The sequence below is a fragment of the Drosophila tropicalis genome, unplaced genomic scaffold (genome assembly GCF_018151085.1).
Source record: "Drosophila tropicalis isolate 14030-0801.00 unplaced genomic scaffold, ASM1815108v1 contig_593, whole genome shotgun sequence".
Classification (NCBI taxonomy): Eukaryota; Metazoa; Arthropoda; class Insecta; order Diptera; family Drosophilidae; genus Drosophila; species Drosophila tropicalis.
The window spans coordinates 8,269,519-8,291,007 of NW_027173070.1; the positions used below are offsets into that span (position 1 = coordinate 8,269,519).

General features: G+C 39.9%; 5 protein-coding genes across 7 annotated transcripts; 2 read left to right on the forward strand and 3 right to left on the reverse strand.

Moving 5' to 3' along the window:
* The first annotated feature begins 54 nt into the window (after nucleotides 1-54).
* On the forward strand, nucleotides 55-2,284 carry SCCRO3 (defective in cullin neddylation 1 domain containing SCCRO3). 2 transcript variants are annotated; one of them, XM_068288786.1, is made up of 4 exons: nucleotides 55-943; nucleotides 1,032-1,169; nucleotides 1,401-1,731; nucleotides 1,804-2,284. In XM_068288786.1, the coding sequence occupies exons 1-4, from the start codon at nucleotides 751-753 to the stop codon at nucleotides 2,216-2,218; spliced, it is 1,077 nt and encodes a 358-aa protein (XP_068144887.1). In that variant the 5' UTR covers nucleotides 55-750; the 3' UTR covers nucleotides 2,219-2,284. The 2 variants fall into 2 exon arrangements, with proteins under 2 accessions (XP_068144887.1, XP_068144886.1); XM_068288785.1 differs by having other exon boundaries at nucleotides 56-943; nucleotides 1,398-1,731.
* A 1,307-nt stretch (nucleotides 2,285-3,591) lies between these two features.
* On the forward strand, nucleotides 3,592-7,849 carry LOC137575981 (uncharacterized). Of its 2 annotated transcripts, none has more exons than XM_068288780.1 (6): nucleotides 3,592-3,696; nucleotides 3,762-4,011; nucleotides 4,092-4,249; nucleotides 4,321-5,830; nucleotides 5,893-6,032; nucleotides 6,336-7,849. In XM_068288780.1, the coding sequence occupies exons 2-6, from the start codon at nucleotides 3,944-3,946 to the stop codon at nucleotides 6,509-6,511; spliced, it is 2,052 nt and encodes a 683-aa protein (XP_068144881.1). In that variant the 5' UTR covers nucleotides 3,592-3,696; nucleotides 3,762-3,943; the 3' UTR covers nucleotides 6,512-7,849. The 2 variants fall into 2 exon arrangements, with proteins under 2 accessions (XP_068144881.1, XP_068144882.1); XM_068288781.1 differs by having other exon boundaries at nucleotides 3,605-3,696; nucleotides 3,751-4,011.
* A 610-nt stretch (nucleotides 7,850-8,459) lies between these two features.
* Nucleotides 8,460-9,903, reverse strand: sug (sugarbabe). The gene is made up of 2 exons (XM_068289845.1): nucleotides 9,100-9,903; nucleotides 8,460-9,033 (listed from the first exon to the last, which is right to left on the reverse strand). Exons 1-2 carry the CDS (start codon nucleotides 9,808-9,810, stop codon nucleotides 8,641-8,643), a joined length of 1,104 nt encoding a protein of 367 aa, XP_068145946.1. The 5' UTR covers nucleotides 9,811-9,903; the 3' UTR covers nucleotides 8,460-8,640.
* Nucleotides 9,904-14,634: 4,731 nt separating this feature from the next.
* On the reverse strand, nucleotides 14,635-15,212 carry LOC137577774 (uncharacterized). Its single transcript, XM_068291323.1, has one exon. The coding sequence runs from the start codon at nucleotides 15,140-15,142 to the stop codon at nucleotides 14,708-14,710; it is 435 nt and encodes a 144-aa protein (XP_068147424.1). The 5' UTR covers nucleotides 15,143-15,212; the 3' UTR covers nucleotides 14,635-14,707.
* A 569-nt stretch (nucleotides 15,213-15,781) lies between these two features.
* NAT1 (N-acetyltransferase 1) lies at nucleotides 15,782-21,410 on the reverse strand (the record flags this gene model as incomplete). Its single annotated transcript, XM_068291719.1, has 3 exons — nucleotides 15,782-16,534; nucleotides 16,607-18,543; nucleotides 18,610-21,410. Coding segments are annotated over 3 exons (4,917 nt in total), but the record flags the coding sequence as incomplete, so codon positions are not given.
* Nucleotides 21,411-21,489: the final 79 nt, after the last annotated feature.

The window sequence follows — 21,489 nt, forward strand, 5'->3', positions numbered from 1 at the left end:
TATCGATATATCGATTGTCCACAACAACAGCTCAGCTCTGTCAACTTCAGTAGATTGCCCAACCCTGCTCTGGCGCAAATGCTGGGAAAGAAGAGTTAATAATTATAAATATAAAGTGCAGTTTTTAGTCATTATATTTGAATGTGGTGCGAGGCAATGGTCGAGAACATGTTGAGATCACCACACACGTGCACATTTTGTGTGGGAAAATTCAGTTAATAAAACTAACTGCAGACAACACTGACAAACACACACTCACACACACACAAATACAGAAGCACAGGTCTCTCATGTGTATATGTATATGTATACACACATGGCGTTTGCGTAGGAGGTAGCAAAATAACAATAACAGCAAAGTCAGTAGAAGAGAAGGAGCAGCAAAAGAAACATCAGCAGCAGCAAAACAAAGCCCAAGTCTTACCATATGTTCGATGCGTCAGTGCATCAAAGTGGCCAAATCGGATCCAGTGCCAATGTCAATGCTATAGAGACTCCGCCCAACCACCACAAAATCTCATACCAATCTAATTCATCTCGGAGATAGGTGTCAAGTTTAGTCAAACACTGGAGACTAAATAACTTTTCCGCTTCACAGTAGTCGCAATAGCAGGAATTCTAAATTTAAGTGGCGGGAGTTAAAGAAGACATTTGTGGTGCTGGGCTGGGCCGGGGGTGGTAGTGAAGTGTGTGCGTGCGAGCGAGCTAGAGAGAGAGAGTGAAAAAAGTAAATATTGAAACGCCCGCACTATGGGCAATTGCTTGAAATGCTTCCAATCATCTGCCGAACCAACGTTGCCAACAACCTCAGCGTCTCCAAATTCAGCAGTGAACAATATTCACAGCCAAAACCACAGTCTGGACAATTGCTACGAAACCGTGGTCGGACATCATCATAATCATCATCAACAGCATCCCAATGCCAACGAGCGTTGTGCCCGTGGTAAGTTAGCTTAACAGGAAGGGAGAGGGGCTGAGGAATTCCCTTATGCGTAATTTGTTAATTGAAATTACTTCACATTATTTTATAGAAACGGATGAACTGCTCTCTAGCCGAACTCCACTCAAGCCAGCAAAAGCAAATAATTGTGATACTAAGCGTAATAGTTTTAAGTCTCTAGGTTTGCTTAATGGAAGTGCACCAACCATGAGCGACATCATCACAACTGGTAAGTGTCGTCAATAGAGATCAAAGGGTGTGTAACCCACCCCTTAAGGCAAACTTTGTTAAATGTAATATCAAGAGCTTCTGAGTCATTGCTTTTTCGCATTGATAAGATTTAGATTGTGGTAATTCTAGCTCGATTTATTTATTATATTTCATCATATTTTATATCGCATTAATAATTTTCTTATCAATAATTCCATTTTCTGTCGTTTCTGTTTTGTATTAACAGCAGTTAAGGAATCATTGGAGGTGTCACATCAGACGCTGAATAAACTTTTTGAAATCTATAAGGATCCAGATGATGATGAACTGATACTAACCGATGGCATTGAACGTTTGTGCAATGATCTTAACTATCAGCCGGATGAATTTGCAATTCTCGTCCTAGCCTGGTGCCTGGATGCCTCACAAATGTACCGTTTCACGAAAACGGAATTCATTGATGGCCTGCACAAAATGCGGGCGGATAACATAGCCAACATACGTTTACGATTAGAGCAAACAATTGAGATGCTCAAAGTAGATGCGGAGATGTTTAAGCAATTATATCGGTTCACCTTTCGGTTGGTATACTATATCCCATGTTTATTTACTTCATTTTGGTTGGTAATATTCTTAAATATTATTAATTTTAGCTTTGGCCTGGAGCCGGATCAGCGAGTTTTGCCGCTGGAAATGGCCATTGATTTATGGAAACTTGTGTTCACTGTACAAACACCTGATCTCTTTACCAACTGGATAAACTTCCTGGAAAAACATCCGAATATACGCCGCATACCGAAGGATACATGGAACATGTACCTCAATTTTACGGAACAATGTGATATAGAAAATTATGACGATACGGAAGCGTGGCCCAGTCTTTTCGACGATTTTGTCGATTATGAGAAGACACGTGCGCTGGAATCAACGCTATCCGGTATTCATCATCATCATGAACAACATCAGCAACAGCAGAAGGATGATGACAATAACAATGATGATCCACTGATGCAGAGTCATGTCAAGGATGGTTTGGCTGGCGGCGATTTGCGTCATCATGTGTCGTAGTATTCGCTTTCAATGCGTCAATAGAAATTATATATACAAAAATTGTACATTTTTCAAAAAGAAAAAGAGTTTAATATTCATTCATTTGCTTGCTATATACCACAACTCTACACACCCACACTCATTCCCCTGCACAACACCAATCCACTCCAGCAGTGATGCGGTGCTGGCGCTGCTCCAAAACTCTTATTGCGACCAGCAAACATAAAATTAAACATTTAGCTTGAAATCATTTTTTACAAGGACTCACAACCACACACACACACACACACAACGTAGCAGACGCATTTCGTATAATAATTAAAGACTTATTCGGAAAAAAGCTCAATCAATATGTGTATATATATAACGAACCGAGTTATAATTATAATAGCAATTAAACAAAAAACAATGATTGTATTATTTTAGAAAAACAAAAGAACCCAGATTTGCAACATTTTATGGCACCTCAACTATTTCAAAATGCATATAAATTACATACTTAATTATAAGTAGTGGATGTGAATTAAATAAAAGAAAATACATAATTCAACTGAAATTCTAAACAAACTGACAGTTAACGTAAATTCAAATTTCGAATTCTAATGCAAACAATAAATGGCCAACGCGTATTTTTGCGTAAATTGTTTTCTTAAGTTTTGCTTATGATAATTGCAATTACTTCAATTTTTAATTAGAACCTACGAATATAACAAAATATATTTGAAATTTCTTTTCAAATAACTTGATTGAAATATGTTATTTCTCATGTTTTTTTTTAATGAATCTTCGATAATCCCTGAGTATTATACATTTCTTCGAAAAAAAAAGTTTTTGTTTCTTATATAAAAAAAATATGAAAACGAGAATAATAAGCCTGCTAAATCGAATGTTTGATGTAACCAAAATAAATTTCAAAATTATTTTATTAAAGGAAGGGGGCTTAGAGATGTTAAAAACACCTACACTAGCCAACATAAGTATTTTGTCAAAAACTGACGGTTTTTTAAATTAAAAGATTTGTTTAATAATACAATAATGAGGTAGTATGCAGAATTTTAATTCTATTTGAAAAATCTAATTTTTAATTTTTATTCTTTTTTAACATAATTTTAAATTCCTTTTAATTTGCTTTACTTATGCCTTCGAATTTGTTATAGCTAACAAATTTATAAACTTTTCACCGATTCCAGCTTAAATTTTACAATACTGAAAGTTAAAGGTCCACAATTTCGAAACAATTGATTAGGACGTCAGTTGAAAATCGATTCGAAAAGCAATTAGCCAAACCATTCACCGTTATGTGTATTCAGCAGCAAAAAGTTTTGCCGACTAGTGTAGCTGAAAAAAGCTATCGATTGCTATTAAAGACACGAAAACTATCGATATTATCGCTAACTGCGTTTCCCCATCTCTAAACTCTGAGCCATAATACATTAAGTTTTGCTGATAATTTTCTAAGACTAAATTGCTTTGGTTCTCCTATCTCCAAAAAATTGGTAAGTACCCAGAATGGGTCAGCATTTTTTGTTATTTGGATAAAATGCTTCTAGATCTTTTCTAGCCGACGCTGATAAATGAAAATCAACTGAATTTGCCTTTGACATTGAAAAGTAAACGCAATGCCAACAACTGGCGCAGCTTAAAGTTAAGTGTATGTAGTTGTTGTTGCTGCTGCTGCTGTTATTATTGTTGGTGGTGTAGGTGGGCGGAAATCGGAAGGACGACGATAAATTAAACGACAGGATGCCCTGCGAGAGCTGTGGCGTGGAATTCACAGTATTTCGTCGCAAGCGTGCTTGTTTCGATTGTAGGCAAGTAATTTTTAGGGAATTCCATGAATTCTTAGATTCTTTGTAACTTGTATTAATCATTTTTCTGTCGATGTTTGTAGACGCTATTATTGTGGTAACTGTATAGCAGCTAGACGATGTCAGCGATGTGCAATATTTGCCCAAAGGCCACTCCTACGTACCGACCTGCTGAAGCTGAAACCCAAGGATCTAATATTTTATTTGCAATCGAAGCACATTTCCACTGAAGGCTGTTTGGGTGAGTCATCAACCTTATAGTAATCAGTCTAGTCGGTTCTATGCTGATAGAATTATAAAATGACATTGCAGAAAAAGAGGAATTGGTGGGCCTGGTTCTGGCGCATGTGGCTCAAGTGGATAGGAGTGGCGGTGCCGCATCGGCAAATAATCCCCAGAGTCCAAGTCGTGGACAGCATAATCCCATTGATAGCCTGAAACAATCGTGCCAAAATTTCTTTACTAATCTAAGTGACAACATAAGTGAATCGCTTGCTTCATTTGATGCCAAGCCAAACGCAAAGCCTCCAGAGAATACAAATGGCGGTGGTCCAGGAGGCCCTGGTGGCCAGCCATCACATATATTCGAACAGCCCCGTGTGTCCACACGGGAGATTCCAACATATGCTAGTTCGGTGAATGATTCCCAAAGATGGGCCCAACAACAGCAACCACAACAGCAGCACCAGCAGCAGCCAGTGTCGGTTCATGTCAGTGTCAATGGGAGCAGCAGCCAAAGTAGTAATAGTAATACTACAGCCACATCCACTCAGGAAGCAGCAGAGCCGGCGGCAAGAGCCGTATCGAATGCTAGCCAACCTGAGGAAGATGATTGTGAATGTTCAGATGATGAAATTATAGCCACATTCAGTTCACTAAAAACCGATCCCAAGCCTACGCCGCCAGCAACGCAATCGAGTTCAAATGGTCTAGTGCCAGATCCGAGTCCTGGCTACTCCAAGCAGGGCTCAACAAGCTCCAAAGTGGATGCCTGCGGAGCTGACATGTCTTCACAGTCCAGTTTTGAGGAACTTGGAGCAATCGGCGGCATATCCGATGAGAGTAAGGCTGCCACAGACACAAATAGCTCACATTTGGATCAATGGCAAGTGGTGGAACAATCCATACCCCAAGAGACGCCAACACCCAGTGCCACCGAGGAAATTCTCGAGGTGACCATGCGTCAGCGGGGTACTGAAGAGGGCGAGTCAACGCCCAGTCTGAATATAGAACAGCGAACTGTGAATCCGCCAATGGCACCGCAACGTTCCAAGAAGGTAACACGACGACGCTCAGATGGCTATTTAAATCGTCGACATCATTCCAGTGATGATGAATCCCCCGTGGCTGCCAGTGGCGCCCCGGCCCTCAGTTTGGGACTGTCCACACTTAGTGAACAACCCGAACCGAGTGGCGGCCACACCCATCGTCAGTCATGCCAACGTTGTGGGAAAAATAAAACCAACATACGCCGACATGTCGAACGAATGCGTCGTCATCTGGAGAATTCCCAAATGTCCGAGGAGGACATTAAGCAAGAATTACAAGAATTCCTCACGTACCTTGAACAGCGTACCAAATCGGTGGATGGCTCTGAATCGGGTAGTCATGCCGTCTCTCCCTCGAGTGGTGAAATGGCCGCTGGCGGCAGATCCTCTGGCATGCCCATAACCCCAACGATAGAGTTCTCGCCCACACAAGATGATCACGATGCCCATTGGGACGATGATGAGGGCATACATGTTTATGCCGCACCCTCAGATTTCGAGCCGGCGGCCTGCATTGATCAGCGGTTTGTCAATCTGGAAGATTTTGAAGATTTGTAAGTTACCGAAAATTTAAATGAGATAATCATTAGTTTCTTAACCATCATTTCTCCTACAGAAAAGACTTGGAGAACTTAACGGTGAAACAATTGAAGGAGGTCCTAATGTTGCATCGTGTTGACTATAAAGGTTGCTGTGAGAAACAAGAGCTGCTGGATCGTGTCGTCAGACTCTGGAAGACTATGCGTTCGACTCCAGGTGAGCACCAACCTAATTCGCCATTTTCAAATAGAAACGATTAATCTTGAGTCATAACAAACAAGCCAAAAATCATATTACCATCAAAGCAAACCAAAGCAATTTCCAAGAAAAAATATTTAAGCTTGCAACATTGTTCTCTTCTATACATTATAAAAATGTTTTGTATGTCGTCATATTTCAATGAATCGAATCGGAAGGAATGTGTTTGCTTGAACTTGAGCTCCACCCTTAGATTGTTTAGATAAGATTAGATTATACTTTGCAATTTGAAGACATTGATATCTCATTTATTTTTTGCAGCTGTGGAGAAACTGCCTACGGATGAGCTTTGCAAAATCTGCATGGATGCCCCCATCGAGTGTGTATTCCTTGAGTGCGGACACATGGCTACATGCACCAGTTGTGGCAAAGTTTTGAACGAGTGCCCGATTTGCAGACAATATATTGTACGAGTTGTTAGATTCTTTAGAGCATAATCGGCAAGCGAATGCTCGGCTTTTAATTTGTTGTTTTTGTAAAGCAATTTAATATGTGGACTAGGACAACTAATTTACACCCATCAAATATCCGGTGTATGTGTACAATAAAGTTAAAATAGAATCGATAAATGGGCTCAGCAAGAATCAAATAAGAAATAACAAAACAAAAAATATGTATTAGCAAAGTTATTGTTTCTCCCCTTTATATGTATATAAAAAAAAAATATATATATATATATATATACATATATATATATGTTGTGTAACTTCTATAAACCGTAGACAACTAAGAAAGGTATCTTGAGAAAATAAAACTAAAATGTTTTATTATTTGATTTTATTTTACTTATCCTATAATGCAAAAAGCTTTCAAAGTGTATTTATTATAATAATTATTTTTACCTAATTATACGATTGAAATTGTGTAATAGTTTTGCTATTTATTATTATTTTCTCTTCTTGTTGTTTGTATGACAAATGATTAAAACCAAAACACATTCAAAAAACGAAATCGATTTGAAATCTAAAAGAATTTACATTCCTATAAAAGATCCCAAAAAAAAGGATGCAATAATAAATATCAATTAATAGTTAAACAAAATATATAAAAACAAAACGTCTAGATGCGCATTTAAAACTAAAGATTTTAAAAATTCAAATTCTTTCCGTTAATAAACACTGTTACCAAACACTGCTCAGCTACACTGCAAAAAAAAAAAAAAAAAAATTACTTTTATTAAGGTCAAAAATATATTTCAATAGAATTTCGTATAAAGTTATTGGGAAATATATTTTAATTTGTATTAGAGTTTCCCTTTAAAACTGATAAAGTTTAAGTGATTTGTGTCCCTATTTTCCTTTTTTTAAGCATCTTTTGTTGCAATTTTATATTCTTTATTAATATTTGATTCTCCGAAAGCCCAATAATTTGTCCCATGCTGAATTTAATAATTTATAACAATGGACCAATAAGTTGTCCATTTAAAAAACTTTACCAAAATCCAAAATCTTTTTCTTTAATCTAATAAATGTTCACTGGCGATTTAGATAATGTTTTGGTATATAGTTGAAGGCCTAATAGCTTTAATTAATTTTTAAGTGTAAAGGAAATTATGAAATTCTCAAAAATTTTAGGCAAAATCGCAGATTCCTGACATAATCTATAAAAAATATATTGGAAATTGAGAAATCTTTTAGTAATTATAAATTTTAGTAATATTATGTGTTGGTATCTTTAATGATTGAAATGAATTGATAAAATTATTATTTGCAGTCCCCGAATGAACTCTTCGATATAAAAAATTTAGAAGAAATAATAAAAAGAAAACTTTCCAATATGTATTGTTATTATTAAGAAGGTGATTAACAAATTAAATGTTTACTATTATTATTATTTGTTTTGTTAGATATCCTTCATTACGTCCTTACTGGATTATGTTTCATCTTATGTCTTTTAAGTATAATTTAAAAAAAATAATGCTAAATGACAACAAATTGTTACATTTCATAAGTAGAGCCTTCGATTTTTGATTTTTACTTATTACTATAATCGTAGGCCTTAATATAAAAACTAAGTAACGTTCTAAGCTTGATCAGTTTTTCAACATTCTGTCACATAAATTAACAATTAATGAAATCTAATAGTTTTTTTTTTAAAATTTGAAACCTTTCAACTTCATCTTCAAATTGTCAGTTTTTATGATTTTATAAAGGATCGAGCCACTTAGAGAACTTCTATCCTCTCTGAGGGTTAAAAACATAAAAGAACCAAAATTGTTGCTGCCATTTCAAAACCTTAAAAAAAAGGCCTAGAAATATTATTTGGAAATCACTCAGTCAGAATGATTTTTTCTTTGTGATATTTTTGTCATATTCACCTTATCTCATACTAAGACTTGTCTAGACTTTAGTCTTTTTCTCTCTTCCAGGCCATAAATTCAGGATGTAATTGTTATAAAGTGTTTAATCAGTAAATAGTAGATTTGTTTTATAATTTATAATAGTAGTATATATATATATAGATAATCTAACAGTAATGACAAGAACTCATGACTAGAGAAATGCAGAAAGTGCAGGTTGGGTGGGAGATAGAGAAAGAAGAGAAGATGGATTGCATCTCTCTAATTTCAACTTCTGTGCATGCTTAGATCCAATGGCGTTTCCCCATCCATGTGCATATAGTAATCCTCACTTTGTAAATAATAGCTGGATGTAAATTCCGCAGTTGGTCTATGTTTTAGCGAATAATCGCTGGGCACATCGGGACTAGATTGTGTGGCATCCATGTATAATGATGATGAGGATTCGACGCTCAGTGCTGGAGGCAGCAGGCAGGTGTAAGTGGCTTCGCTGGCCTCCAGTGGTGACGGAGAGGTGACTATGGCCTGATGATTGGGCAAAGACAAGGGTTGACTGGCGATCAATTGAATACTATGCTTAAATGTCTTCACATGCTTGCGCAATGATGAGGGATCTGTATAACGTTTCTGGCAGCCAATTACTTTGCACATGTAAGGTTTCTAAAAAAATGTAGAGAAAACAATAATTAGGATCGACAATTTCGTAGGGGAATGACTCGTTTTTACCTCCATGGAGTGGGTGCGTGTGTGTTTGAAGCGATCGGATGAATTGGAGTAGGCCTTTTGGCAGCCCTCAAAATTGCATTTGTAGGGCTTTTCACCCGAATGCGATCTTATGTGAATTTTGAGGTTTTCCGCCCTCGAGAATGATTTCTCACATAGATGACACCGATGTGGCTTCTCCTTGGTGTGGGTGCGAGTGTGTACTAGCATCTTGTAGCGGGCATTGAATCCCCGTTCGCTACGCTGACAACCTTGCCAGCGGCAATAGTAGAGACCATCACTGAGCGAGGCTATGGCATGCCTCTGGGTGACATGTTGAGCCAAGGCCTCAAGGGTCTCAAAGATTCGTCCACATTCAAGCCAATTGCAGATGAAATCACTGCACTCGCTGCTGCTGCTATTGCTGTTGCTGTCCTCCTCCGGACTGATGCTAATGCTGGGACTCTGCACCTTCATAATGACCGACTGTGTGCGTAGATTTGCTGTAGGTGAGTTGGCATCGAATAGAGCCGGACGTGGCGGTGTAATTGGTGGTGTGGGGAATCTTATGTGCTGCATCTGCTGGTGTTGTTGCTGCTGCTGCTGCTGCTCCGTTAGCCAGCTGCTTTCCGTATAGGGTGTTATATATGGCGGCGTATTATATGGTGTGTAGTAGCCCACCGGTGGCTCGTAGCTGTTGAAGATTGACATTGACTTTTGTACTACAATATCCATGTTTAGAGAGAGTGTGGGAGGGAGACTTGAAGAAGTCGTAGTGTGTTCTGTACTGTGGTGCGTTTGCTAAACGAATGAGCCGTTTGCCTGCAGACATTCGTGTAATATTTGAAACTTGATTCGCGATAAGAGACCGACTCCTTATCAGCTCGAAGGCTGCAGACAGGCCGCAGGGGTAGACTATGGGAGGGAGGGTACGCAACCGAAATCGGAACCAAAACACTGCCAGTCAGGGCAGGGCAGGTGCGTGGAGAAACTGGAACTGGGACAAAAGCACACACTACGTGAGTGAAACATTGCTGGATAGATGGTGGAGGAGGCGGCAAATACATATACCGACGGGGTCAAGGGGAACCTCAAGAGGCAGGGGGTCCGAGGGGCAGGGGAGTTAACTGATTGCCCTGCTATCAGCATGGTTTTCCACTTGCTCGGGTCTGGGGTATTATTATGTGTACATGTGTGTGGCCAATGATCAGACCGCAGTTCTTGGGGGGGCACATCGTTATCGCCCAACGCTTTCGTCTCCTCTGGCCGTGTACTTCGTACCGTCTACCAACCAACCACCCGCCGTCACCTGGCCAATGGGTTCGCTGTGTTAGCTCAGGTATCACAATTCCGTACTGCGTGTGTGTGTACTCGACGTATACTCTGTGCCGTACCAAACTATGACGCTCAATGAATGTCTTAAGGCCCAATGCGCTACACTTTGCTGGGTGCTATCTCATTTTTTGCTGCCCCTTATCAGAAAGAGACTGTCTGGCCCACGTCCGATAGTAAGTGAATCACCTTACCCCAAAGGCCACAATTTACGCTTCTTTACTCGACTCCAAGTGGGGTCTTGGGAGTTATATAAAAAATGCATCAAATGACAATCGGACAATCGCGAAATCAGCCTGACCAGGTGTAATCACTTGGCTCCCTATTGGGTTCCAAAGTGCGCACAATACTTTAGCTAAAGCAATCACAATTTATAAATAGATAGAACTACTATATACATATAAAACTATGTACATACATATACTTATAGACATAGTAAACTACGTAGAATTTTAAAGGGTACATCGAAACATTAAAGTACAGTTTCGTTTGGTCATTCTTAGTTCGTTAGAAGTACAGTCTTGTCCCATTTCTATTTGTCTTCAGATCATCTGTCTGCGGCCTTGATTTGTGTTTTGTTTTCGCTAATGAAGGACTCCAACCTCAACAATTAAATGCTTGACACATGCGTGTGATCACATAACATCATTATTAAATGAATAAATAAATGACTTGGGGGAATATTAATTGGAGTATCTCATTGAAATGATCGAAATTTGGTTTTTGCTGGGTGGCGGAACAAAACAAAAATCCAGATTTTCTGATGAACTTTGTATGGCGCGAGTGGTTTCTATTTGATAAGCTTAGCTCAGCTACCCTGATCCTCATCCTCCTCCTCCTCCTCTCTCTCTCCCTCCCACGTTCTCTCTTGGACATTCCCAAAGTCCATGAAAAAAAGCTGATACTACTGGTGATTTCATAGAATATTCGCCAATCTTTTAAACAGAAACGTGTGTACGCCAAAATTTAATAAATTTAATAATATATATATAACCTATAACAACAATTCTGGAAAACATTCATACAACAATTTCAACTAGAATCCAGTTGAAACTGCTTTTTGGCATTTCAAGAACTGATACTTCAATATATTGTATATATTGTATACATATATAATAACATTCGAAAACCACTGATAACAGACGACCGGGGTCTGAATGGCTGGCAAAAGGTGCAGAGAGCCTGCAGCCAGCCGGCTGGTCGTTCATTCGATTGGTTGTATAGATAAGGAACCCATAATGAGAACGAAACCGAAATGAAAATACCAAGATTGAGATTGAGGGCGTGTGCTGTGGCTGCTACTGTTGCTGTTCCATTCAAGTCGGGGTTTATCATCCAAAAACGAAACCCAAGCGAGCTGGACTCGAAGGAGAGAAAGTCCAAGTCTTGGCGGCTCTTTGTGGTTATCATACTGTGGTCGCGACATTTGTCGGAACCCACTGCAAGTATTATTGATATGGACTGAAACTGCAGAGTCCAATGGAATGGCTAATTGCTTTGTCAACCAACGTTCAGACGTTCAAAGTCCAGCAACAGCTGTGACTCCAAATAAAAACTAACTAACGAGCGCTCATCCACAACTTTCATCAACTCTCTCTCTCTTTCACCCTTGTCCATGCAATCTGGGCATGAATTGTTTCACACAGGGTTTCCATCTATATTCCATCGAGATATATATTATATATTTTTGGTAGGTCTTATCAGAGCAGCAACAACATTACCAGACTGTCTGATATGGCTCATATACATACATACATATATAAGAGTAACAAATTATACAAAATGAATGAAAAGCAACAACAACGACGACGACAAACCATTCCAGACATTCGTGGGAGCCCATAGGGAAAAAGACTCTATTTTTGTATACCCGTGCAACAACATTGTTGTTAATAATTCCTATTTTTTTCGTAAACGTTATGCTATTTTTTGTTACCGCCGCCCGTTCTGATATGGCTCTGACAATATCTCGTCTAGACTGTAAGGTATTATGAGAGGCATATTTTTGTTGCGGCTTTGAAGTTTTGACGGAAAAGTTTCAATAACACAAGCACATTCTCCAGACTACACAAAACTTTAAGAAAGACGATGAAACCATTACCCGGGGGGTGGGGGTTTTTTTTTTATTAAGTCACATGAATTGGCATTTCTCTTAGAGGGGGGGCCCCATATCTGTCTTATGATTTTTAGGAAAGCGTTTGCTTATCTCCAGACATTTTTCTAATACATATGTATTAAAAATAGATTTAAATTTTTACACAGTCATGATCGAATAAAAGACGGAAATTAACTTATATTCCATAACGTTGACGACAATTTCTGTTTCTTAAAATGTTTGAACATCAGTTTGAACGATTTTAGTCTTTAAACAAACGTTTTTCTGCAAAGTGGTAAATTAAGAATATTTCATTAAACAATTTGTTTGAAATTTAAACATGTCTAGGGATTAAGTGATACCTAATTTTGGAAACGCCTTAAGATTCATCTACATGAACATTTTTTGTTGAATTCTTAAACAACATTTTAGATACACATTTCAATTACTTTCTGGTACTTAAATCATTGAAATAGAATAACAAGATTTGTTTCGAAAATATTTTAAATACGACCTTTTGATTTTTAATAGCGCTTTAGTTGGGCCATTACAAGGTGTCAATATGATTTAGAAAACATCTTCATTCATAATCATTTCCATATTCGTAAGGGTGTTTGTTTCGATTGATAAAGAACAATCTATGAATAGTTGAACAAAGTGGATTATAATATTTTTTGGAAAGTCATTTGCAGTAGAATGTGAATTGAAAGAAATTTATCGATAAAGTTCCGAAAACCATTAAGAAAATTTAAAAAATTTTAGACTGTATATAAAATAATAAAAGATTCTTGTAGATAGCACAATTTTAATCTGAAATATGTAAGTCTTTAATATACCACTATATACTACTATATACATATATACAAATGAAGAGGCTACTTGAGAGAGGAATGTGATAGAACATTTTCTTTAATTTGCTTCTTGAGGATCTATCACTAAACTGGACGTTGTACATATATAAATTTATCCTAAGAGAGGTAACTTTTCTGAACTTCCCTCTAGATACAAGTCCATAAAGACTGCATTAGTTCACAAATTGGTAATCCTTTCTCTTTTGAAAAATTCTCTTAGAAAATCGTTAATCAAATTTATACAACCCACTTCACTGTCCTCCTCATATATATTTGAGATTATACATAAGTAGCTTTCGAAGAAACTAGAATGCATAGAAGCAGACGAACGGACATAGCTGGTTCCACTTGTCTCTTGACTCTTATCAGGAATATATATATTTTCATACATATGTATATGCATATATGAATATATTGGCATACAAGATGCTTCTTTTGGGGGGCAATATACTATATGTGATACAGTAAATGTTATAGACTGTATGCCAAGGGGAACTACAATGTGCAATTGCTATCTCTCTCTGTCTGGTACACTGGCTAAGATTTGAGGCACCTCCAGAACATGTTAGGGGGGGACGACCTTATCAATGGGCTGATATAGATTGTGGTCGTAGACAGACCAAAAGATTTTTATTCTAAGCATTTATTGGCAAATGGAAAATTATGATATATTAACCGAAGGATTTCTGATCTTGTATACGGACAATTTTGGGGTCGACGTTTCGAGCCAATTTACCATGGAATCTTCAGGCTTGAATGATACACATTATGATGCAATTGCAGCTCAAATTGCATTCGTAAATTGATTATTGCTATCAGTCGATGAGATTTCGGCGAATTCTTTTTATTGATAGCCAATGTCAACGACGCGTCGGACACCGAACAGGTACACACGTGCGTGGAGGGCATGCGATCACACCTAAAGGGAGTGAGACTGGGTAATTTTCCTAACCATGGCGTCGAGTTTCAAACACTATCACCTTCACATTGTTTTATTTATTCTTTTTTTTTTTTTTTTTTTTGATTACGTCGAGTCACAACGTCTGTAAACTTACTTAGGGCAATAAATATTAAATTGGTTATTTCTTGTATTTTGTTTGCAGAACTTATTCCCGCTCACTCAGCCGACGCATGCCACAGGCAGTTTTGACAACTTCTGATCATCGACATGGAGTTCGAGTGCGGCGGAGACATTGAGAGGCTGTTGTCCGTGGGGTCGCCCAGCGACAACCAAAATAAACGCTGCAATGACCCCCCCTTATGGTGTGACAGAAATAAAAATTGTATTTTGTATTAATTTTAATCGCATACTTAGAGGTAGTTGTGTGTATATTGTATTCTAGACCATGTTGGGCTATGCGAATTTCTCCAAATTATCATTTATGTAGGTGACGAGGGCTTTCTCAAAGAGCGGTCCGACAAGGCGATCCAATTTTAGATTAAGACTCACATAAAACTGTCGATTATAGCGTCTACTTAACTTGGCGGCCAATACCGAAGAATCTGTCTGACCATGGCCACCAATGATTGTGGAAGATACGGCTTGACTTTGTCCGGGAATGCGTGATGGCATGGCCACGGCCAGTTCATCTAAATGCTCCCTATCCTTGGCATTCAAAAATAACATAGTGCTGCCATTCATTTTGAGGACACGCAAAGTGAAGTTCGCTTGTCCAGCTTCCAGATAGGCCGTGTGGGAAGTGAACGGGGTGAAAGAATCCAATTTCGATACATCTCCACCTCCTTCTCGTTGGTCTTTTAAGGATTCCATTTTGGTCATAGTTTCCATAATTTGAAAATGTATAAACAAAACTTGCAATGAGTTGACACTAATGGCAGGGCTGACACATGCGATAACAAATTATCGAAATACAGGGTGTTTTCCTAGAGGCACTTGTGAAAATTATGGAACTCATAGCCTTTGAAATTTCCCAATTCCATAAGCTTTTTGAGTATTTTGCATTCCTTTCGAACAAATTAAGACCAACACCTGCGGGAGCAAGTTTTTGGGCACCCTTTTACTTTACCATTAATCGATAATTCTTTCACTAGGGCTGCTTTAGTTATCCGCCAAAGTTGATCAAAATTTTAAAAAATCACATACATATTCATTTCGCCGTTCGCAGTGTTGTTTTCATTTTATTTAAGGCTCTATTTAATGAGGCGAGTGATATTTTTTTTTGTAATTTTTTGTTTGTATATATATAATATTTTTTTGTAGAATTTGCTTTGAATTAAAATACATATATGCACGATATCGCTTTAGTCCGCAAATTACAATGCGTCATTATTTCCATTTTTAACTACTTAATTCAGAAAATGTGCATTTAGCGGAGGAAAAAAACAAAAGTAATCTAAAAGTCAGTTCCTGGTTTAGTGGTGTTTGTCTGGAGCTGGCAAGGGGTAAAAGTGAAAAAAAGGAGATCAATTTACTAATTAAATGTATGTATTTATGTTGTTGAGTAATGTCAATTGGTAATTTACTAATATTAATAAGAATAATAATGTTCGTTACGTTTCGAGTCTATTGCATTTACTTTTTCCCTTCGATTTTGGTTAAGTTTTTCCGTTTCTTTTTTTATTTTTTAATATTACTTTGAATTAAATTGTTGTTTAGTTAAAGTGGCTTGAATTTGTTTTTAGTTTTGAATATAATTCACACATATTAATATATATATCAAAGAATTTTGATTCAATTTCCTGCGTGTATAAAGAGTTGTGTATGTATGTGTGTGTGTGTGTATATAGTTGGTTGGGTTTTATCTACTGTATAATTTGACTAAGACTTGCAATCGCGATTTCAAAATTTTCATCTTTTTCTGATTTGTGTGTTATAAGAATCATTATAATTTTTTTTTTTTTTTTTTTTGTTTTTGCTGTTAGTTTTCTTTTTGTGAATAAATATAGGGGGATGGTGGTGGATACACATTATATACTGTGTGATTATGCTCGCTAGGGAGGGGAAGGGGTTTCTTGTTGTATATTTTGTTGTTGGTGCTTATTTAATCATCATCGTCCTCGGATTCTGCTTCTTGGAGCCAGGTTAACCAGGCATTAACTTGGAATAAAGCAGATCCCTTGCCTGGATACTTGTCGGATATCTCCTCCTTCCAAAAGACGAAAGCCTCCTCCTCAATAATTTCAGAATCATATAGATACTTGAACCAACGGCAGAGCATACCTAAGAAGATTAAAAGGGATAGAAGATACAAATTAGTGAATGTTTGGATACATTACTTTGATCGACACTTACCTTTGGGGAAGTTCTCGGTGTAGCAGAACGATTGAAGGGCATAAAGTGCTATTAATTGCAATTCATTTTGTCCCAGGAAGGTCTGTAGCATTTGGCTGTATGTTTCCAATAGTGCCTGCTCTTTTTGGGTAACCGCTTTCTCGGGATTCTCCTTGGGATCTAGATGAGGAGCCAAGGTAGTTTCTTTTGTCACATATTTAACTACCACGGTCATCAGAGACTGAATGAAGCCAGGATCTTTGTAGTATTTATTATCCACATTGGCCTTAATCCATTTGTAGAAATTATTTGGATTAGGATCCGACTGAAGTTGCTTCATCATCTCAGATTGAACTTTCAAAAGTGGATAGAGGAATGCCAGCTGACGATCTTCCAGTATTTCAGCCAAACGTTCCTTATTGCGATCCACTTCGGGCAAACTATTCATCAGCTCTACCTTACTGGCCCGGAACTTCTCCTCAAGAGCATCACGTCCGATAGATTTGTGCAGATGCTGTAGCACAAGCAGGAAAAGCGGATAATGCTGACCATTATCTGTATAGGCGGCCACATCGCTTAACTTCAGAAGCGGCGGCTCGCATACAGTGGCCCGAGCCAAAACATTGGCCACCAAAGCGGTTATGCGCGGATTAAGAGCCTCCCGTTCGTTCATTTTGTTCACCAGCTGCTTGAAGACTTCAACAAGGATATTGGGCTTAATGTTGGACTGTTTGCGCAATGTCTGCAAGAAACGCACAACGCGTTCCAAATAGACATCGTTCACACGGTCCAGCACTTCCATTAGCAAATTGATACAGATATCCTTTAGTGATTTCTCTGGAAGTTTCAGATCAACGAAACCGTTGATAAGTTTGTTGAAGCCATCTAATGCTGGCAAGACCACCTCCTCCTTGTTATTCTCATTTGTTTCAGCTGCAACAACAACGGCGTCATCTTCTTTTGCCTCTCCAACTTCTTCGATTTCACCATCATCTTTGGTGCTTGCTGGAACTTCCTCAACTGGTTTTGCAACCGTTTCAATCTCATCTTCTTGCTCATCATCATAGTAAAACTTCTCTTTGAAGTAAGTTGTGGCTCTCTTGGACAATTCTTCCTTAGTGGGACCCTTTTCCTTCTTCTGTTGCTGCGGTTGCTTGCCAGTGGAACCACCAACTGGTGTAGAGGGTCGCTCCACAGAGCCACTCTTGCTATCTTTGCCCTCGCCACTAGTTGATGCAGCCTTTTTGGCCTCCAGAGTGGTGGGCTCATTCAGTTTCTCACCGAAATTAGGCGAGGATGAGGTGGCTTTAAGGCCACTCTTCTCCAGATGGGCCGATTGCACAGTCTTGTTGTCAGCATATTCGGCCGATGGTGTTGATGATGGCCGTATGGGATTTATGAGATGAGATGTGGGAGTGCCCAACATTGGATAATGTGAATTTGACAATCCCGAGTTGCTACCACCTTGATCCTTATTATTTGCATTACTGCTGGAGTTGTTGTTGTTGCTGCTGCTGCCACCATTTGGTGGTGTCGATATAGGCAAAGTTGCTGGGAATTTTTGGTTTTGCGATGCCGCTCGGAAGAGCAAGGAGTTGGCCGCCGGGCGCATTTGTAAATTCTCCACTGCATCCTGATTTGTGGAGATCAAATTGCGCTTGAAACGCGGTGCTAACTCCTTACTGCCCAGCAGCTGATTACCACCATATTGCCCATCGTTACGATCGCGATCGTTGTTGCGACGCGAATCATCGCGGTCTCTTTGATTTGATGAAGAGCCGCCTCCTCCACTTCCTCCATTACTACCATTACCTCGTCCTCCTTCTCCATTCTGATTGTGCTTGTTGTAGCGATTATTATAATTGCCTCCGCCATTGCCATTGCCCTGATCACGTTGACGATCATTGCGATTGTTGTACGAGCGATTGTCCCGATCCCGATTCGAGCTGGTGGCAAATCTGAAAATAAGGCAAATAATCAGAAAATTTATTTAAATGAAGGTGGATAAATTATTATGTACTTACGGTGAGACAATAGGTGAAGCTCCGGTAACACTCAGACCACTGAACATATCATTGTAGCCTGGCTGTAGATTCAAATGGAATCGATTCATCCAGCTATCGGAGTCACGATCGTTATTTCTCATATCCCGATTACGATTGGCAAACGGTGTCCTTATGATCGAATCATCATCGGAGCGTATTTGCTTAATGGGCACTGGTCCTTCAGTGGTGCCCACTTTGCGTGGTATCCAATGATTCAAGCGAAGCTCGATAACATCCTTTAGCATGAACCTTATACGCGGTGGATATTCAGTTGACTTTGAACGACGTTCAAGCGTCTCAAAGTACTGGTTCATCAGCTCTTTGCCCTGTTCTGAATCCAGATTCTTGCCGCAAGTCTTGAGCAATTGAGCCAGGCATTCCATGTCCTCGCACATCTCCTGCGCACCGGCCGTACGTTTCTTCTTCTTGTCCAATAGCTCCATGATGCACTGATGCAACACGGTCTTCGACAGCATATCGAGCTTGTTGAGCTCCCCAATGAACTTGACATTGCCGAGCATCCGTTGCTTGGCCAAATGGCGACGCTCCTCCTCGTCGGCCTCATTCTCGGGCGGCGGACGATTGTCGTTCTCGTCGCGTTTCAAACGATTGTTAAACTTGTCGCGACAAACGGCGATCAATAGGCGCAAAAAGGTGCAAGAATTGTTTGGTTCCTTTTCGAATGATGGCGCTTCCTCGGAAAGACGCTTGCACAGCTGTGCATACATAGACGAATACTTGGGCTCATCCAATGCCTTGTCGAAAATCAGCAGAATGACACCGTTCAGTATGACAATCGAATTAAGATCGAGCTTCAACAGCTCATCGCTTAGCTCTTGGAATTTCTCTGGGGTTAACTTATTTAATATGCCCCTAACACGACGGAAGACGGCATCATTCTTTTCACTTTGCGTTAAACCATGCTGCGGACGCAGCGATGGTGGTATCCAACGTCCAGTCACCGGTGGTGGAGTGGCTGACTTTGGAACAGCCGATGAAGAAGAAGCATTAGAAGATATCTGTTGCTGTTGGCTAATCGATGATGATCCTGACTGCTGTTGCTGACCACTTGAAGATCCCGAGTTGTTGGAGTTGCTTAGTGAACCAGTGTGATTTGAGGTCCCTGTCGTCGACGTCGATGATGATGATGTAGTTCCTTGTTGAACATTGCCGTTACGTGTGCTGTAATTGCGTTCCGACGAATCACCGGCACGATAGCCCGAACGAGATCCTCCTCCAACGCCCAATCCCGCACCTCCTCCAGATCCACCTCCTCCGTTACGCTCGAGACTATTGTTTTGATAGCGTGAATGATGTGTGGGTGAATCCTCGTAGCTGTCGCGATAGTTGTGCGTATAGCTACCACCTAAACCACTGCCATCACGTCCATAAGATGATTTACTGGATGAGGAAGCTCCTCCGTTGTTGTTGTTGTGATTATAGTTGTTGCCGTTGCCGTAACGTGGCTGTTGTCCGTTGCTTCCATTGCCGTTACCGTTCTCGTAGCTACGATTGGAGCGGTGATAATTGCCACCAGCTCCACCTGCTCCACCGCCACTACCTCCTCCTCCAACAAAGCTCGAGTTTATTGAACGATTATAGTTGCTGCCGCCATCGGAATTTGAGTGATAGTTGCTTCGACTACCACGGTGATGACCGTCAATGGAATTGGAATTGCTATTGCTTGTAGTATATCTACCGCCAATTTCCGAGCTGCTGCCGCCTGCACCTCCTGTACCCAATAAGTCACTATTTTTGTTATAGTAACGCGACGACGACGAGTCACCCTGGTAAGATCGTCGAGGTCTTGGGCTCACCTCACTATCGTGTTGACGAATTTTGGCGGAGTTCTTGCTATAGCCAGTGGAAAAGTGTCCGCCAGAATTTTGGGGGCCACCAGATGAACGACCTAAGCTATTATTGCTGCCGCCGCTGTTATGATTACCACCTCCAACGGCTGGTGATCCACCCGATCCAGAGGATTTATAGCTATTGGAGCTATTTGAATTTTTGCGATAATTACCGCTACCGCCGTTGCCGCCTTGATTCGATGCGGGTGTTGAGCCCTTGTCGATTTTCACCAAATTCTTGAGGTTATTGAACGTATCGGTGGCTGTGGTTATCGGTAGAAGATTTGGACTGGTATTCAATAGGGTCTTCCCGACGACCGTAGGTGTCGGTGGGGTTTGGCCGCCACCGCCGCCGCCTCCGACTCCGCCACCGCCTCGATGCGACGCGAGCTGATCGTATTGGCGCTCGATCTCGCTTGGATTGGCCGTTATTAGCAGTCGTAAATCGCTAGCGCCGCCGCCGCCAATGCTCGTCGTATCACCGGTACTGGTGCCTCCCTCAATGGTGATCGCTTGCTTGGCGCCCCTACGGAACTGATCTATGATGACGCCTCCCGGATGCCCGTTGGTCTGACGATGATCCCAACGTTGCGGCGGACTGTCGTCGTAAGAATGTAAAAGGGGAGCCGGGTTGTACGTTGATAGAGGAATGGTGATAATTTTTCTATATATCTCGGGGGACTGAAAAATGTCTCTCACTGTCTCCGTCTCCTCACTCTCTCTTTTGGCTGAGCGCTCTAGAGAAGATGAGATGAGGATGGGGGGGATAGATGGATTACGATTTGAATGGAATACACTAGCTTCCTTCAAAATTGCCTCCTCAAAAACGTATACTGAACGATATTGTTTTTCGGGCAGAGGCACACAAAAACACACAAGAGACAAAATGACGTTTAGATTACAATTAAAAAACGACACAAGTCCTCTTCTTTTTCACACGGGGAAAATTGTTATTGTTGTTTTGTTGTTGCTCGCAAAGTAATTATTGATCCTTGAAGACTCTCAGTTA

Bases quoted from the DNA above. Each gene is read 5' to 3' on its own strand.
- sug (XM_068289845.1), bottom strand. From the start codon at position 9,810: ATGGATATTGTAGTACAAAAGTCAATGTCAATCTTCAACAGCTACGAG. The intron at 9,034-9,099 runs GTAAAAACGAGT...ACATTTTTTTAG, and splicing joins CACGCACCCACTCCATGGAG to AAACCTTACATGTGCAAAGT.
- LOC137575981 (XM_068288780.1), top strand. From the start codon at position 3,944: ATGCCCTGCGAGAGCTGTGGCGTGGAATTCACAGTATTTCGTCGCAAG. The intron at 5,831-5,892 runs GTAAGTTACCGA...TTTCTCCTACAG, and splicing joins CTGGAAGATTTTGAAGATTT to AAAAGACTTGGAGAACTTAA. The intron at 6,033-6,335 runs GTGAGCACCAAC...TATTTTTTGCAG, and splicing joins GACTATGCGTTCGACTCCAG to CTGTGGAGAAACTGCCTACG.
- SCCRO3 (XM_068288785.1), top strand. From the start codon at position 751: ATGGGCAATTGCTTGAAATGCTTCCAATCATCTGCCGAACCAACGTTG. The intron at 944-1,031 runs GTAAGTTAGCTT...ATTATTTTATAG, and splicing joins CAACGAGCGTTGTGCCCGTG to AAACGGATGAACTGCTCTCT. The intron at 1,170-1,397 runs GTAAGTGTCGTC...TTGTATTAACAG, and splicing joins GAGCGACATCATCACAACTG to CAGTTAAGGAATCATTGGAG.
- LOC137577774 (XM_068291323.1), bottom strand. From the start codon at position 15,142: ATGGAAACTATGACCAAAATGGAATCCTTAAAAGACCAACGAGAAGGA.